Raw genomic sequence first — 18,124 nt, 5'->3', positions numbered from 1 at the left:
AGAATATTTAGCCTATGCATATTAATGCTATTGTTATAAATATTGTGATGGAGTAATTATTTATTTTTGTTAATTTCTGCTTATTGTGCATATGAAACTGATTGTTGTCTTCGCCATTAAAGATTTTTTCTTCACAATGTAGTTTTTATGTCATTTTTTTTATATGCATTCCAATATTATTAACAAAAGAAATGAGATCAATATTGGCTACATGTTGTTGATTTTCTACATCAAATAATGAAGTCCTAATAACAGTCTAATGTAAAGTAAAGTATTGTTTCAAACTGACAATAATTATAATTAATGTTTTGAAATCTCAGTCTTTGTAAAGTACCTTCACTTGCAGCCAAGCAATGTTGTGTTGTTGTATTTCCAGTTGGAGGGAAAACAGTAAATTAAAGGTACACTCCATTGTAGAGATTTTGTTGCCATACTCCTCAGCCCATTAAAGGGGATGTTGAGGCCGCCACTGTGCAGACAAAGGACCCTTTGAGATCTGGTTAGATTCCTCTTATCGTTAAAAATTATATATTGCTTTATGGTGGCCAAAGGAGGTCGGATACATATTGTAATTAAACCATGTTTAGTTATACCCAATAACGCAAATATTTTGTGGCCTAGTCCAAAGTTAGAAGCGTTATACTTGCCAATTCTCGACAGGCTTTCTCCGAGGACGCCCGATTCTTGCCCCATTGCATTCTGGTGCCGTCCCCGCTCTTCTGTCGGGATCCACCGCTAACGTGAAACTGGTAAGGATAAACTGGACAGAGCAATTAAAGGGGAAATGTTGCAAGAATATAACTCCGCTTTGGTCCTAAAATCGCATCTGGGGCAATTGTAAACACGTCTATTGCACCGCATCATTACAAACTTTCCACAAGTTGCACGTTGAGCGTTGTTTTGTTGATACTAACTCTGATGTTGCACACATCGCATGGCGAGGGACAGGAAAGGGTTAATTTTTTCCGCCGCCGACATTTTTGTTCGGCGCTTTACCGCAACTTTTTAACTTACATGTGCAACGAGCTGGCGCTGTAATTCACAACTACGTGTCACAATTAGGTCATAGTGTGCACAGGGTGTGTCTTTAATATGTCACAGATCGCTAACTCGGAGGCTATCCGCTCTTTGTTTTACATAGCCGCTTATGCTCATCCCCTCATGCATGGATCAGCGTTTGCTAGCAAGAGCTAGCACGAAACCGAAAACTGCACTTAAAAGCAAAACAAACATACGTGTGACTGCCACTGTGGCCACATATGTCTCAACGCTATGCTCCCAACATTATGTTTTGTTGTGCACACCACACTGAACACATGTTTACCTCTGTTCACCAGTGTCTTAAGGTTGAATGAACTTGGAATCGTTTTGAGTCTTGAACACTACCCGTGTGTGTACGAGCAGGGGCCCCTCCAGGCAACTTAGTTTAAACAACAGACCGGAATTATAGGTAACCAATAACTCGGCTAGCTTCTCTGTCAGGTGGCAAAGTGTTTCCCATTTTCGCGCGGGTCATTCATTTTTAACTCATGCTATACGGGAGTGAATCAGTTTATCTAGCCAGTGTTGCAAAGGCGCTATTGAGAAACTTGCTATTTTTAACAAGTCATTCATTTGTCATTCATTCAGTTTCCAACAACCCCCACTGACATTTTTTTCCTTATTAGACCGCCATAATATAGCAAACGCATTGTGTCCTAACATGAAAACACACGGAGTTATATATTCTTGCAATCTAATACAACTGATCCACAAAACGGAAAGAAAAAGAAAAACAATTGTTCATATAATCATGAGACAATGTCATGTCAGAGATGTGCTGATTTAATTTGTATTTGTAAACCAGCTCTGGTACAGTGTACCTAATTTTTTGTCGACAATGTATCCTGGCTTGATAGCATTGATTGTGTTGATTTGTCTCTGTCATTGCTACAAAGGATGCTCAATTATTTAGGTTGGCTTTGCAACAGAAAATTAATCTGCAGTTATTTCATTAAGCTTCAGATGAATCAGTCTGAAGCATTCGCTGTTTTCAGCTTCTCGTTTGTGATTGTGTTCGTCAGTCAAAACAAGAAACACTTTGATTTAAAAGTTGGCATATTTACTGTAAGGTGAAAAATGACTACATAGTTGAAGCAAGTGTTTTCTGACACTTGCTATAAGCTGTATAAAGGCAGGATTCATTGCACTGCTGTTTCCGGAGATGTTGAACCTATTACGGCTCAACTGAAATGATGCACTTGTGAGTAATCTTAGATGGCATCACAGTGTGGTCAATGAACTTTTACATTATCTGTGGCCACTTATCCTGCAGAGGGTCACTGGGGCCTGGAGCCTATCCCAGCGATCACTGGGCGAAAGACGGGGTGCTGATGTGTTTCTGTTTCTGTCTAACTAACAAAATCTTCTTGTGATATCCACACAGTGTTTCTAATCAACAGTTCCGTTGTTGTGTCCCGGTCGTCGATGTGGTTCTAGTGGTGAGGAGCCAGAGTTTCTTCAGACATGTCTGTGAGGGAGTCTTTTAACCCCGAAAGCTACGAGCTGGACAAGAACTTCAGGCTCACACGCTTTGCTGAGCTCAAGGGCACAGGCTGCAAGGTTGGATGTCCATATCAAAATCTGCCTTTTACTGTCTTTGTATGGATTAATATACCTTCCTCTTGATAAGATATCGATTATCATCATAGAAAATGATTGTAATGTCCTCTGATTATAGGTCCCCCAAGATGTGTTACAGAAGCTTCTAGAAACCTTACAAGAGAACCACTATCAAGAAGATGAACAGTTCCTGGGGGCAGTTATGCCTCGATTAGGTAGTTATGATCTTCTTTTAGTACTGTAATAATGCTTAATTGAACAGCAGCGGGTCTTCTAACATTGAGGTCTTTTATTTTTGAAGGCATAGGCATGGATACTTGTGTGATCCCCCTCAGACACGGAGGCCTTTCTCTGGTCCAGACGACAGATTACATCTATCCCATTGTGGATGACCCCTACATGATGGTAAGGATGCCCTCTTTCACGAGAATTACTGTCTGCTCCAGTGTGGTCTTCTTAATTCTACTGTATTAACGAGGCCACAATGAAACAATTCTGATGAAGTCAAACTGATTAACTTTACCCACTGACCCTTTGTGTGTTTTATTTTCCATATTTCTCTTTCGTAGGGAAGAATTGCTTGTGCCAATGTTCTAAGTGACCTGTACGCCATGGGAGTAACAGAGTGTGACAACATGTTGATGCTCCTGGGGGTCAGCAACAAAATGTCAGAGAAAGTAAGAGGCACAGAACTTAAATAATTACATTAAAAACAGCTTGGTAATTATGAAAGAAAACTGTTTGTTATTGTTGTTGTTATTAGGGATCTGCCGCTCAAGTGTTTTTGGCCCGATCCGACTTCTAGTCTTCAATCGCATACTCCACATTTACCTAGATGTAGATTAAATATGTGCCCCAAACCTTAAAATAAATGATGTATCCAGATTTTACAAACCTTATTTTTCACAACCTACTTAATGAGAACACAAACCACCTTGCTTTAAAACAATTAACTTAATTAATGACTGCCATGACAAAGTGTTTTGAATGCCTTACTGTTTCCCTCTGACTGGATTTATTTGCCATAACAGTGGCTAAAGCAGAAAAAACATGATTTTCCCAAGCTGATATAATTAAAACTGCTGACCACATTCCTAACCTATAGGGGCTGTAAAATATATATTTTCTCTTTCTAAGGAAAACGGAGTGAGAAAAACTCAAAACCTGCTGCCCATTACAAAGTATAGAAAATATTTTAATGAGCCAGACTGATGTGCTGGCTGACATATTTATTCATTCTGGAAAAGATGAGCTCATTAGTTTATTTGGAGTCAACTCCCCTGATAAATTACAGTGACGCTTTCGCTGTCCCAAGATAAAATGGAGTCCTACGACACAGATGAACAAACTAAGCCAGACCTTTGACACAGAGCTAACCCGAACACTTATTAGTCATCAGATTCATTCACATAAAGTTATTCCTTTAGCTGGCAACAGCTGACATGACCTATGACCAGCTTTGACTTTTTTTTTTTTTAACAATGAAAGAGACCATCAGCTCTGTGAGAAGCGATGGAGAGATTAAGATTGAGAAAAGAGGAAATAGGTCAGCAAAGTAATTTTTCACCCACTTTAATTGTCAGTCTTATATACAGTCATTAAGCAGAGTTGCACAGCAACGCTAGCAGACTGAAGTGGGCAACAAACAGTAGAACAATGAAAGGACTGGATTATAATATTATTTAAAAAAATATATGTAACGACACAAAATTCATCGTGTCATCTCATTGTTTTGCATCCCTCTGTGTTTACAGGAGAGAGACAAAGTCATGCCACTGATCATCCAGGGATTCAAGGATGCGTCAGAGGAGGCGGGCACATCTGTAACAGGGGGACAGACAGTGCTCAACCCCTGGGTAGTGATGGGAGGAGTCGCTACGACAGTCTGCCAGCCCAATGAGTTTATTATGTAGGAATGAATCCCTGCTTCACATTCCCTTCCTTATGCTGTTTGTGTCTCTCTTTGCCGCTTAATAAATAAATCATGACGATTCCGTGTTTGACGTTCCTCAGGCCCGACAATGCAGTGCCAGGAGATGTGTTGGTGTTGACCAAACCACTGGGAACGCAAGTGGCTGTTGCAGTACACCAGTGGTTAGATATTGTAAGTGTCTGCTAATTTATAAACTATTTAATTTGGAAACTGCTTTTTTTTGTTTGTTTGTTTTTTTAGGATACCAACTAATGCTACTTATGCTTTTTTTTTTAAATCTTGTCCTCTAGCCCGAGAAGTGGAATAAGATAAAGCTGGTGGTAACCCAGGAAGATGTAGAGCTGGCCTATCACGAAGCTATGATGAATATGGCCCGACTCAACAGGACAGGTAAAGCCTCAATGAATGTGTTTAAACGTTTCTGCCTTGTACAGTTTAAAAATATAAACAAAAATAAAATTGGCAGAAAAGATTTGTATTTTGTTAAAGGAGCTCCTCTAAATCTCAAATATCCTCCTTTCTCTCGTCCCCCGTAGCCGCCGGTCTCATGCACACCTTCAACGCTCACGCAGCCACAGACATCACGGGGTTTGGCATCCTCGGCCACGCTCAGACGCTGGCACGACAGCAGAGAAGTGAAGTGTCGTTTGTCATCCACAACCTCCCAGTGCTTGCCAAGATGGCTGCCGTGTCCAAGGCCTGTGGGAACATGTTTGGACTCATGCACGGCACCTGTCCCGAAACGTCAGGTGTGTTTTCACAGTTCTCCCTTTGTCCCTTTTATATTTTATAGTAGTAAGCGAATGAGCCTCAGAAAGTGCCTCATCATCTCTGTAATCCGTCATTTGTATAAGAGTTTTGTGTGATTCGGGGCTTTTTTTCTGCCTCTTGTCAGAATTTTTGGGCCACCCATTTCTTGGAAACAGTAGTGTAAGCTAGTTAATATGCATGTTTGATTTGGGAAAGGCACAACAAGTATTATCTGCGTACTGAGAAAAATCTGCTAAGAGGAACTGAGCTGTGAGGTACAAAAAAAGGCAAAATTCCTACTTCTTTATTCCTCCACCAAAGACTGGATTACAGACTGATCTGATCGCATTAAATGTGTCAGTATGTCAACAACAAAATTCAGTGCGAGTATTAAAGGCAGCTCTTGGGTCCATCACTAAGAGAGCTGAGTCCACACCAACAACATTTAAAAAAAAAAAAACTCACTAGACTGACAAAATCTCCTTTTTCTTTCTAGGAGGCCTGCTCATCTGTTTGCCTCGGGAGCAGGCAGCCCGCTTCTGCGCCGAGATCAAATCCCCCAAATACGGGGAGGGCCACCAAGCATGGATCATCGGGATTGTAGAGAAAGGAAACCGTACTGCTCGCATCATTGACAAGCCGCGAATCATAGAGGTGGCACCGCAAGCCGCCACGCAGAATGTCAACCCAACACCTGGTGCAACTTCTTAATCCTCCTCCGCTGCGTCGTAGATCGGAAAAAAAACACGAAAGCTCTGCTGAGTGATTTTTAGACACATAAACTCAAACAAAACATCCTAGAGTGTTGACATATACACACAAATAGTATGTATACAGGAAAGACTGGGTTGGCGTGTGTCAACATGAAAACAGCCCCACACAGTGGCCTAGGAGACACGTTACAACCCAGTGGACTCAACCTGCAGTGTCCCCATCATTAAAAATTGGTAAGAAGTACTGAAAATACATTTGCCTTTTGTGTCTGTTGTGTTATGTTACGTTAAATGTGCTTGACCGGCAGGCAGCTTCTGATAAGAGATTGATGATGATGATGATGATGATTCACCTTGAATCTTACAAAGTCTGGAGTCTGTTGCCTCTCTCGGCTCTTTTAAACCTGTTCTCATCAAACAAGCGAACTTTGTTTGGTGTTTTCGTTTGTTGTCCATTCACTTTGTACAGTTATAAAGCCTAGTTTTAGTTCATTGCTGTAACTGATGCCTTGAAAGAGTGTGACCAGAATGGCTTGTTTTTTTATTACGTTGACTTTTTGTATTGTCCCCACATAAACTAATAAATAGGCTATTCAAATAGAAGATGGTTTATTCTCACTACTTTGGAGCTGCACCCGTGAATGAACTGAATCAAACCGGACACTGACGAGGTTTTTACACGTGAACAAGTGACGCTGCTTCATTGTGCATGTCATGGTTTGGTCATAAATTAAAAGAACTCTTTGGAGATGAACTTAATAGCATCTGCATTTCCAGTATATCAAACAATAAGATGTGAGTTTCATTCAGATATTTCAAAATCGCTTAAAAATAAAAGAAATCTAGGTTGTTCGTCGATAGAATCGGTGAACCTGTTTTCTTGATGCATTTATTTCTTAATGTAACTAGAAGATGCACTGATCTTTTCTTTAGCCTAATAGCTGCAATTGATCTGGAAGCTCTCTGTTGAGAGACAAGGTATAATCTCCATCCCACCAGCCCCCTCACAATAAACTACTCTGATAATACATTGTTCTTTTTTTGGTGTCTGATTTTAAGATATTAAAATATTATAAATTTGTATTTAGAACTTGAGAATTATTTATCAGCAACTAGATTTACTTTTAGATTAGATTTTCTAATGATTATCGACGTACTGGATGTGCAAAGGTGTTTTAATTTGAATCAAAAATTACAGCAGTAAGTCACAAATACTGACACATAATAAAGGACTTTCAAACATAGCAGTGAATTCTTATATTTACAAACTGCAGTCCATAAATACAGACTATGTGATTTTTGCTTCTTTTTACATACATTAGATTTATATACAGCCTATGCTGACACAGATGGTGAAGGAAAGAAAGAACTACTAAAAACAAGTTCCCTCAGCGCAGCAGCTCCGAGAGGTACAATATAAATAGAAATAAATTAGAGGAGTAATCGCTGACTGAGTGGAATGCCCAGATCCCGTCCAGATTCTGTGACTCACCAGAAAAGAAAGAAAGTGCAGCCTGTCACCAGAGCTTGTTTGCTTTTTATGTACAGGTTCGTGCTCCTTATCCGGCACGGCTTCCCAAACTGTCTATTAAATGTGCTTTTTCCCGTTTTCCAGGTGCACACACGTTGCATGCTCTGCTGTCTTCTTGTCATTTTCAGGCTTGAAAAGTGACTGGATATCAACCATGGCCTTCCGGATGTGCTGACCGAACCGGTACGAGTCCTGCAGGTCACGCAGAGAGGGCGTAATTAGAGAGTGAAAGAGTTTGGAAAGATGGCATAATATACACGTGGATCTGTATGAGGCAAAGCTCTGAATTTGTTCTCTTACTGTTGTGGGGCAGGAGAACTTGCTGGAGATGTGGAATGTGATGAGATTTTCCCCAACGATGATATAAGACACTCCGTAACCATCATCGGCCACCTGGGAAATACAGCACAAGAGAAGCTACTACACTGCTCTCTGTCTTTGAGATCAGGTGAGAGCGGTACGACTAAATGAAAACAACTTCACTCACAGGCCCAAATCCTCCTCCGGCACCCACATATTTAGGGAACTTGTTGATGTCGACTAAATTGAGCTGCTGCTGAGGAGTCTGGCTGGTGGACAACTTCCAGGGCTCTGAAAGCACCTATGACAAAGACAAATGAAAGTTGTACGGGCAGGAAAAAAAAAAATCCAATCGCAAATGGGAGTAGTACTATGATTATAGTTCTGACCTTCTTAAGAAATGGCGACTCAACACCAAGGTATTTGGACACTATGTAGAGACAGAAGAGGTGACGATCGATGCCAGAACCAGTCATGGCCAGACGGTACATGTTCTGGTGCTTCTCGGCCGCCTTCCGAAAAAGGTCAAGCCTCTGGGCTTTCTGATGCAAACAACAGAGAAAAGTAGACAGTTTAACTACATTGCACACAAAAGTATTAGCTATTCAGCACACGGGTCTCATGACATGACCATAATATCAAAATGACCTTATTTATGTTAACACACAGGTCAGTTCATGCCTGTTAGATCATTAGGGAGTTTGAAGTCCAGGGCACTGACAAACAAGTCCAGCCTTATTGCTTCCAGGGCTTGGTGACCAAGTCCTAAGCAGCACATTGTGACCTCTCACAGGGTGACCTCTCATACTTAGAGCCAACCATATCACTGTATTTATAAGCCTGATATTGCAGCACATATGTCCACAGTGTATTTATTCATCAGAAATGTATTTGCTCCAGTAAGCTTTTTAGTTATTTTGACTATACTAACACAAGTACACTGAGTATTTGTTTTGATGTGAATCATTTTAAGTGTTTTTCTACGTCTGTTCTGCTTACTGTTGCACCTGCGTCCTCCATGGCTCTGACAAACGCGACGGCCTCAGACGTGCAGGAGCGCACCGTCTCCGTCCGCCCGTCTCTGAACATGCGAGTCATCGACGATTCGTACGTGAGACAGAACACGCGCTGGTCCTGCAGAGCAGATGGTTTGATGCAATTAAACATGCAGCAGAGAAGGGTCAGCAAATGAGCGGATGGTGGCATGCCTACCCTGAACTGTGCCAGCTGCAGGGCCAGCTGGATAAATGCATCGGGGCTCGTCCTGCACTTCTTGATCAGGCCCTTCCCAAACTCAGAAAACAGACATCCGTGGAAGTCAACGTCATCAGCTATCTGCTTGGCCGATAGGTATGACGTCTCAATCACGTGCTGGCACTAAGAAAGTTTAGAAAAAGAAAGACATTTTCATTGATTTGAAACAGAGAGTGTATACGAGCAAATTTAAAATAAACAAAACACTGGCAATAAATGATGTTGCTGTACCTCCTTTGGAATTTGCCATTGCAGTCGAGTGGGAAAAGGGAGGCCCCTGTTAACGTCCCCTTTACAGTGGCCCTCCTCTGTGTAGCCAAGATGGAAGCAGTCTGTTGCAAGAACATACTGCACAAACAAAAACTGCAGCTGAAACAATATGCACGCTGTGAATCACTGCTGTACCATTCAATGTCAGAACATACCTCCCACATGTGTCCCACTATTGGTGCATCGGCCCAGGAATGTTCGGTATTTATACCCATTTTTCCATTTGGATAAGAGATCAAGGTGAAAGACTTATCAAACCACCTGTGACAGAAAAGGCAGAGCAATGTTTGAAACAAATCATTTAAAGTCAAGAAGCACAGAGGCCTTCTCTCATCTTCTCTGCCTACCTGTCGTAACATTTTCCATGCAGCAGGGACTTGGCGTAACTATCAAATGCGTTGGTCTTTGCAGGGTCATAACCCTGTGGCTCGTCATCCAGCGTCAGAAAGAAGGCAGCTGACTCAATGGCATCCAGGGACACTTTATTTGCTCCCTGGCTGAAATATTTAATCCGAGCCCGAGCCCATGGAACCCTAGAGGTGAAACAGATTAAATGAACTACATTGCTGTTTTAGTGAGTAAGTACGAGTATGCGTGTGTTTGTATTGACCTGTTTCCTGCTGTCAGGGCAGCTAGTTTGAGTTCTCCCGGTTGGGGCTCTGATGTGTCATTGAGGATTCTTTGAAACTGCGTCTCAAGTTCACTGGGCAAGAGGTGGCGCCCTCCGGTGTACAGCCACACTTGAAAGAACCGGCCCTTGTGGTAGACGACTAGGTGCTTACGGTCAGTCAGGTGCTGCACAATGTCTGCAGGGATTATTCAGACAGGAGAGAAGATGAGATGGGTGACAGCGAGGATTAAAGGAGTAATAGGATTCAAAACCATTTTGCTCACATCCGCAGTTAAGGCCAAATAACCACACATGCGCCAGTCCTAGGTGATGTTTCTGATGGATTAAAATCAAAGTGCTGTGGCTGAATTTACAGAGGTGTGCCGAAAAGTGCAGCATGCTAGGAAAGCAGGATGTGCCGTTCATTCACTCCTTAAACATTGTAGTCCTCACCTGTTTCAATGCCAGGGATGCGGGTGGTGTTAAAAATCCTCTCCATCTGAGTGGAACACATAGGAACTGTCCCCAAAGCCCTCAGCTGAGAAGAGGAAATAAAATGGAAACATCACAGAGTTTAGCCTTTGTTAATTAATAAATAATAATAATAATAATAATAAAAGGAAGAGCCGTTGAGGGTAAGTTACCGGTGCATGTTCACCACGTTCCAACTTCCGTCTGTACTGCAGCATGGCATGGACCACATTTCCTGCCCGTGCAGCCTGTCGGTGTGTTGGGATCACGTACAAGAGATCCTTCACATATGGACAACAGAGACAGCAGAGACACGGAGACAGACAATTATAAATCACAAAACAGATATTTATTCCAGTATTTATCAGAGGTGAAGTCAAAAATTTTAATAATTTGTTTAGTAAGATATTATTAGATTACACCGATCAGGCATAACTTTATGACCGTCTTGTGACATTACAATGTTCTCCTGGGAAACATTTGGACTTGGGATTTATGTGGATGTTACTTAAACATGTAGCACCCATCTAGACCAGACCAGGTACCCCCACCCCATAGCAATGACACTCCTTGATGGCAGCAGCCATTCCCAGCAGGATGCAGCCTGACACAGGCCCACACACAAAAACGGCTTAGGAACAACTAAAAAAAAAACATGAAAAACAGCACAAGGTGTTGACCTGGCCTCCAAATTCACTAGATCCCAAACTGATCAAGTATCTTTGGGATGATCCACAGAGGCCCCTCCCCTCAACGCATAGGACCTAAAGGCCCCCACTAAAAACACTGTGTTGCCAGACAACACAGGACACCCTCAGAAGGCCCATGTCCATTCTCTGATGAGTCACAGCTATGTTGGCGGCACAAGGAAGACCTACACAATATTAGGAAGGTGGTCATAATGTTATGCTTGATCGGTGTATGTTGCACTACAAATACTTTACTACTGATCCACTGTTAACAAGCTGACGTACTAACAACCTAACTCACCATTGTATAGAAGTTACTGTTGACCATGATAGGACTCCTGCCTCTGAGGTAGATGTACTCCTCCCACCAGTCGCTTACCTAAAGCAGATTACAGGTTATTACTTAAATGACATAATGATTCAAGTGAACATCCAGTGTTGCGGCCCATGTAAGCATTACTCACATAATTTGTTGCCCACCAGGATTTCAGGATTAGGTATCTCTGCAGCTGAGCCGCCATGGATTCTTTAAAGTCACTGGCCAAAGTCTCCATTTGCTTGTACTGTTCACTGTCCAGCAGAGGACGGACTGACTCAAGGTACTGTGGGAAACAGATACAGTGTGTGCTGTCAATATAAGGGAGCAGTGTTTTGTAGAAACATACCTGATGTAATAGAGCAGCTAAGATGCACATGCAGAATCCTGGAAAGGCATCCATATCAGATGTGGCACTACTGTACACAGCTTTAATGCCATGCTGGGGGCTGGTAGTGAATTGCAAGCAGTATTGCGGAACCTTTGTCTCTATGGTCTGCATTGTATAGGTGTTGTTATGATTGAGGCGTAGGAATTGAAGGAAAAAACAAACTAAAAAAAACACATAATATATATAGTAATGCTCAATCTAAAAAACAAAGCGTGTGTGTCCACGTGACTCATTTCAAGAAATTATTGAGCCAGTATTGACATGTTTGTGGAAGATCAATAGAGCACCATCACATACCCTATGAATTGTTTCATCCACACTGGGCACAGGGAGCCTAGGTAAAGAGGCCTGGAAACTGTAGAGAAGTGGTCTGCGTCCGGAGAACATCTTTACCAGGCTCTGGAAACAAACAACAGTAGATTCCCCATTGTGACCGTTTCTTGTGAATCGAACCCCAAGATCAGAAAAGATTCAGAAAGAGTGAGAAAGAGACAACATACCAGCCACACTTTGGTGGACGTGCTCATTCTCCCATGGGATTCAAAGATCCATCCGTGGTAGGAGAGCAGAGCTTTGAGAGTGTATCTCAGCAGGTAGATGAGGAACAGCCACAGGCCAGTGGCAAACAGGATCGCACTCAGCACTGCTCGGGTCTGCACCGACAAGTAGTCTCTGCACGACAAAGGCACAACAGTGAGAAATGCAGAGTAACTTTTATTTGTCTTGCCGCAACTCCTTATGGACATCCAATAGTCTGGTAGAATACTAAAAAACTGAACTACAGCAATGAATGACTTAGATCTTCTGGGCTGTGGAGGATTACTGACCTGCATGGAAGGTTTTCCTTAATGGCATCAATCATTCCTAGAGAAGGGTCCACGTGGATGTACAAGGAGCTCATCATCGCTATCACAATTATCAGCCAGCTGGACGGACTGGCAGGGTAGACTCCAGCCAACACGCCATTCTGTGAATGAAAGATACCAGGACTCGGTTCATTTTGACTTCAGCTGTGACCAGAAAATGTGACTCCACATATCTAGTGACTCCACAGCACAGATTACAAAAGTCAGATGTGAAGAGTTGGCTTTTGTACCTTGAATTGAATGGCTTTCTTCTTCCATGCTGTCACTCCTGACAGGTAGATGTTTTTGATGACTTCCTGGCTCAGTTTAAGGTCCAACCCGTCTGGGCGCACGGTGAACTGGAACCCCACCGCTTGATGCGCCTCAGCCATCTCTGTGTTTTACTAACATGGATAGCAATGGGAAACTGTCTATAATACACGTATATAGTATATTTGAGACTAATATTTTTTTTTCAGTGTTGAATTAACCCCGGTCCCGTCACTCTTCAGGTCAATCTAATGCCATTTAGAAAGTTATTTACTTTTTGCATCTCCTCTAATTACTAGTCCTTCCAAGATCTCAGCATCCACAGTTCATTTCCAGTGTTTAATGGTCTAATTTAAATAACCACTAACCAGTTCCTTTCATTATACAGGTTATTTTAATTCAGCTCCAAAACACAGAGACTTTCATGGGCCTATGGTTGTTCGAAGGAAGAGTTACCCCCTTGGTCTTGTTTGCTCATAATGTGATAAGGTAAGTCACTGATACTGGATTTGCAGATGTGTGCATGAATATTATTATGTATTATATTTTAAAGCTGTAAGGGTTCGCTCATTGTCTTTTAAATGAGATGGTCTTCTGGAATCTAAAACAAAACATATTTGGACTTCCCACAACACTCCATATGATGGCTGAGGTAACAGGTCTAGTATTTCTTTTTCCATGTCATATGACTGAGCAGTCACCAACTGGGACAAAGTTCAATGGCCAGATATAGTGGTGCACCGGCTGAGCATGTGCACAGACCTCAGATGGCAAAGAAAATATAAACACAGAGTACAGCCCGCAGAGGAATGCAAAATCCCCCGGTATTACAGAATACCGTGAGAATATTTTAATCAAGCAAATGAAAGCAGTTATTGTTTATGTGGAGATTTTACAAAACATATCAGACTGATAAAGATTTATACTTTTTCGCAGCATTTGTGTGTGTCATTGAACGTCCCCGTTGTGATTTCTACTTGATTTCTTTACAAACACAGTTTAACACAATTAATTTTTTACATTTTTATGTAGAGTTTACACAGCCAGCATCAATCAGAAAACCCTAGATATGAATAATAATAATAAATAAGAAGCAGGCATATACTTCACCTTGGTCAGACCAGAGCGAGCGTAGAGTCCAGTCAGGCAAAGAAAAGCTGTGACTTTGTACGGGTGAAATTCTTCTATGCTCAGGCTTGTGTGCACAGTGCCCTTGAAGTGGCTTTCTGCAGGTAGAGATCAGAGCTGTCGTCCCCTGTGCTTTCCAATGCTCTCTCCCCCTCCCTCTCTCTCTCTCTCTCTCTCTCTCTCCCCCTCCTTCTCCCTCTCCTCCCCTGACATGCTTCTCTTTGTAACAAGACACCAAACATAGACAGAGCCTAACCTCGTGTGTTGTGAGGACTCTGCTACGCAGCTCAATCCGCTGCAGTGCTGCGTTAGGAGGTTACTGAGGGCCGCGTGACATTTCACCTACTAAGAGTACAAGCACTTCCCCGGTGTGATAATAAAACAAAAACGTATTAAAAGGTAAGACATTAAGACCTTAAGACACTAAGTGGTAAGGGTGTTTATCCAATCAAAAAAAAAAAAAAAAAAGCAAAGTATTGTAATTCCGTAGTGAAAGAAATGTGTTTAATGTAAACAACACAAACAAAACCGAGAACCGACAGGGTCTGGACAAGTTTTTTTTTTTTTTTTTTACAAATGTGTCACATTTCATGATTCTCTGTTTAGATTCATACTCATAAATAACCTTTAATAACCTTGAAGTGACCTTTATTAACCTTGTTTATCGAAGTGAGATGTTGAATCCCACGTGCAGTATATGGCAAAGCATGTTTGTGCATAATATACCATTTTTTTTTAAAGAAAAAAGCCCAATAAATTCTAAAGTCTGAACAGAGCCACAGTTATTATCAATCTGAATAAAGTCAAGCTTTTCGTCCAGGAGTTGCTCAGTCCTTGAGTTTTAAGTCTATATATAGTCCGCACTAGTACACAAACTTTAAACTAAATGACTTTAAGCACAAGAAGAGATAGGGATAATCCACTAAAGATAATCCACTTATGGAATTCATCACCTTACGTTTGAGAGGGACTTTAAAAGGTGCTATTACATTCATCCACTAAAACAAGCGCGTAGTGTGTTCAAAGAAGCTAACGATAGCGTTAGAAGTGAAGATAAAAGGTAGCTTCGTAGCGGGTGGAGATGGGTGGAGGAGGAAGGACCGTAAGGGAGAGAGTTTGGAGATCCATCCTCACAACAGTGTTGTGCTCTATGCATGGCATCAGGAGCTGGTCACCTACAACTGTCCCCTGCCCTGCAAAGGCCACTTTCTGAGCCCGGTGAGCCTGCAGAAAAATAGGATAATTGACATCTCAGTTAAAAAATAGTAAGCATGAATATGAAAGGCATCTTCATCCTGAGCCTGTTTTTTTTAATCACAGACAGCTTACCTGTCCCCACTTCTGTGTCTGCACGCAGAATGACGTCACCACATTTTCTGAGTTGTTCCCACCAATCACAAGCAGCCTATCAGTGGCCCCCAGGAAATAAAGAGTAGGAAGGTCTACGTCTGCCCTGGTGAGGGTGGGAAGCAGTTCAGACCATGAGTCTAAGAGACGGAGATGATACAGAAGCGATGATGTTTTCATGTTTCATTAAGGTGAGTTAGGACTCAGAGTAAACTGTAAATGTAGGTGAACTGAGCTGAAGACAATTTAAAGACAACTGCACGTACAAATATGAGCATCCTGAGTTGGAAATAAATTCATTTCTTTTTTATTTGCCATATACACCGATCAGGTATAACATTACGACCACCTTCATAATATGGTGTAGGTCTCCCTTGTGCCTCCAAAACAGTTGTGACTCATCAGCGAATGGACATGGATCTTCTGAGGGTGTCCTGTGGTGTCTGGCAACAGAATGTTGTTAGTGGGGGCCTTTGTGTCCTATGGGTTGAGGGGAGGGGCCTCTGTGGATCAGGCTTGTTCCAGTCCATCCCACACATACTTGATCAGTTTGGGATCTAGTGAATTTGGAGGCCAGGTCAACACCTTGTGCTGTTTTTTATGTTTGTTTGAGTTGTTCCTAAACCGTTTGTGTGTGTGTGTCTGAGTCAGGCTTCATCCTGCTGGGGATGGCTGCTGCCATCAAGGAGTGTCATTGCTATGTGGTGGGGGTGTCTGGTCTGGTCTAGGTGGTATTTGTCTAAGATGGTCACAAGATGGTCAATGTTATTCACTTTACCTGTCAGTGGTTATAATGTTATGCCTGATCAGTGTATGGTTTTATTGTTCTGCCTTTTTTTTATACCTTGCTTTGTGTTGTACTGCAGCAACAGTTTCTCACCAGTCCTCTGGATGCTCCCCAGCACATAAACAAAGTGTCCTAGGCTAGTAACAAGAGGCACGTCATGGGACAAGGACACGGTGAACTGGAAATCAGTGAGCGGCAGTGAGGACACAAATCTAAGGCAGAGGTTACACAGAAAACTGGAGGATAATTTTCAGAAAAGGAAACATATCGATTAGAAAAACAGGTGTCTAGTGTTACACAAACCCGCCAGCTGTTTTTCACCAACAAATACGAACCTCCACGTGTCCTCCCATGGATCATAGCACTCTACAGCGGTATAGAGAGCTGTGCTGGAGTCCGGGGTCACCAGAGAGTCCAAGTACCAGCCTCCCACTGCGTAAATACAGCCTTCACAGGCTACTGCACTGAAGTGCCTTCTGTGCTGTGGATACAACAGATGGTGTTAGTTTTCGTAAGTGTTATATAAATGATGGAAGAAGACAACGCAAGAGACACACAGACTATCCATTAGTATGATACACACACTAGAAGACCGCCGTACCTTTATCATGGGTGATGTGGCGACCCACATATGAGTAAGGGGATTATACCTAAAGGAAGCCTTACTGAACTCCCAGCCTCTCTTCATACGCTGCCTGTAGCCTCCTATGACATACAAGTAGTTAAAAAGCACCACTGCAGTATAACACCACTTATCGGCCCTAAAAGGAAGCTCTGTGAGTGGATGCCAATCACCGCTGTCCTCAGACCCCTTCAGGGTGAATACATGTCTTGCACGTTCTGTTTCTGGGTCCTTCCAAGAACTCAGGTTCTCTTTTCTGAGACTGCAGAGGTGTCGGTCTCCATGCACCCTCAACTGGACAACTTCCTCCTTCTCTTTATCACTAAGACATCTGAGATATAGATCAAGTTCAGTGACAAGAGACAGACATGTCCCAGATGCTTGACACGCTCAAAAAAAAAAAAAAGAAAACTGGTCATACCTGATAACATGCGGCAGCTCCAGCAGGTTTCTGCTCAGATAAGTTAACACTGTCATCTTCATCTCTGCACACAGCATCTCCTTAGCAAGACCCAGGTACGCCAAACAGTTAGATGGGCTGAGTTCATCTGCCAGCACTGACAGGCACTTTGAGAGGAAGGCCTCGGCTAGGAGATAGTTGCAGACCTCCAGAGTCAGAGAGAGATGAATCAAGAGGTGGTCTGTCGGATTTAGTTAAGTTACACCTTTGCATTAACAAATGAAGCAATGAGAAATGGTGTGTGGGATACGCATTAATAACTGAGGAGATTTTATATTGGTCTGTATACCTGGATGTGTGCTTCCAACTCCACCTCAGGGACTTTGAAAGTATCGTTGAAGGAGAACTCAAGGAAGTTGTAAAAGATGGGAGAGCTCACGTGATCCAGGTGGATGTGGCTCTCCGAGATCTCTCTCATTCTGGACTGGGACAAGGCTCTGAAGTACTCGCTGCACTCTGAGAGTCTCTGTAGGTCCACCTTTGAAATGAATTATTAAACCGTGTTCTCTGTGGCTTTCAGTTAGTTTCTGATTAACCAGTTAGGACAAGTACACTGCGTTTTATACTTACATGGAAGACATGTGTGCTGGTTTGGACTGTAACCTTGGTTCCATCCCCGAGGTGATATGTGCGTAGTGCCTCATGTGTTTTCCACCCCTCTGAGTCTACTGAGCAGGATTCTCTATCAGCGATAGCTGAGGATGCTGCCCAATTGTTGGCTGATGGAATAGCAGCCAAAAGTTTTCTAAGGCCATGTTTCAGAGAAAGGTACATCCACTCGACCAGTATCATAAAATATTTTAACACAGCATTCATCTCATTGTTGTTAAGTACCT

General features: G+C 42.3%; 3 protein-coding genes across 3 annotated transcripts; 1 reads left to right on the top strand and 2 right to left on the bottom strand.

The window, feature by feature from the left end:
- The first annotated feature begins 725 nt into the window (after positions 1–725).
- On the top strand, positions 726–7,046 carry sephs1 (selenophosphate synthetase 1). Its single transcript, XM_084555596.1, has 10 exons — positions 726–749; positions 2,426–2,601; positions 2,720–2,816; positions 2,903–3,006; positions 3,171–3,278; positions 4,356–4,510; positions 4,615–4,705; positions 4,825–4,924; positions 5,071–5,283; positions 5,781–7,046. Exons 2-10 carry the CDS (start codon positions 2,506–2,508, stop codon positions 5,993–5,995), a joined length of 1,179 nt encoding a protein of 392 aa, XP_084411722.1. The 5' UTR covers positions 726–749; positions 2,426–2,505; the 3' UTR covers positions 5,996–7,046.
- A 530-nt stretch (positions 7,047–7,576) lies between these two features.
- Positions 7,577–13,466, bottom strand: cpt1b (carnitine palmitoyltransferase 1B (muscle)). Its single transcript, XM_084556096.1, has 18 exons — positions 12,926–13,466; positions 12,657–12,796; positions 12,330–12,501; positions 12,127–12,228; positions 11,587–11,724; positions 11,424–11,501; positions 10,607–10,714; positions 10,416–10,500; positions 9,963–10,158; positions 9,700–9,885; positions 9,508–9,613; positions 9,314–9,430; positions 9,041–9,205; positions 8,828–8,962; positions 8,218–8,370; positions 8,016–8,129; positions 7,829–7,921; positions 7,577–7,720 (listed from the first exon to the last, which is right to left on the bottom strand). The coding sequence occupies exons 1-18, from the start codon at positions 13,064–13,066 to the stop codon at positions 7,586–7,588; spliced, it is 2,364 nt and encodes a 787-aa protein (XP_084412222.1). The 5' UTR covers positions 13,067–13,466; the 3' UTR covers positions 7,577–7,585.
- A 1,324-nt stretch (positions 13,467–14,790) lies between these two features.
- On the bottom strand, positions 14,791–18,105 carry LOC311495404 (kelch repeat and BTB domain-containing protein 13). Its single transcript, XM_084554833.1, has 8 exons — positions 17,859–18,105; positions 17,578–17,766; positions 17,250–17,434; positions 16,808–17,159; positions 16,542–16,687; positions 16,264–16,418; positions 15,402–15,559; positions 14,791–15,296 (listed from the first exon to the last, which is right to left on the bottom strand). The coding sequence occupies exons 1-8, from the start codon at positions 18,102–18,104 to the stop codon at positions 15,114–15,116; spliced, it is 1,614 nt and encodes a 537-aa protein (XP_084410959.1). The 5' UTR covers position 18,105; the 3' UTR covers positions 14,791–15,113.
- Positions 18,106–18,124: the final 19 nt, after the last annotated feature.

The sequence above is a fragment of the Chelon labrosus genome (assembly GCF_963514085.1).
Source record: "Chelon labrosus genome assembly, chromosome: 11".
Classification (NCBI taxonomy): domain Eukaryota; kingdom Metazoa; phylum Chordata; class Actinopteri; order Mugiliformes; family Mugilidae; genus Chelon; species Chelon labrosus.
This window is presented reverse-complemented; position numbering and strand designations above follow the sequence as displayed.

Coding starts and splice junctions, on each gene's coding strand:
- cpt1b (XM_084556096.1), bottom strand. CDS start 13,066: ATGGCTGAGGCGCATCAAGCGGTGGGGTTCCAGTTCACCGTGCGCCCA. Junction 9,614..9,699: donor CATGGAAAATGTTACGACAG/GTAGGCAGAGAA, acceptor TTTCTGTCACAG/GTGGTTTGATAAGTCTTTCA. Junction 9,206..9,313: donor AATGGCAAATTCCAAAGGAG/GTACAGCAACAT, acceptor AAACTTTCTTAG/TGCCAGCACGTGATTGAGAC.
- sephs1 (XM_084555596.1), top strand. CDS start 2,506: ATGTCTGTGAGGGAGTCTTTTAACCCCGAAAGCTACGAGCTGGACAAG. Junction 4,706..4,824: donor TACACCAGTGGTTAGATATT/GTAAGTGTCTGC, acceptor CTTGTCCTCTAG/CCCGAGAAGTGGAATAAGAT. Junction 5,284..5,780: donor CACCTGTCCCGAAACGTCAG/GTGTGTTTTCAC, acceptor TTTTCTTTCTAG/GAGGCCTGCTCATCTGTTTG.
- LOC311495404 (XM_084554833.1), bottom strand. CDS start 18,104: ATGAATGCTGTGTTAAAATATTTTATGATACTGGTCGAGTGGATGTAC. Junction 17,435..17,577: donor AGTTGGAAGCACACATCCAG/GTATACAGACCA, acceptor CTGACTCTGGAG/GTCTGCAACTATCTCCTAGC. Junction 16,688..16,807: donor CCACATCACCCATGATAAAG/GTACGGCGGTCT, acceptor TTGTATCCACAG/CACAGAAGGCACTTCAGTGC.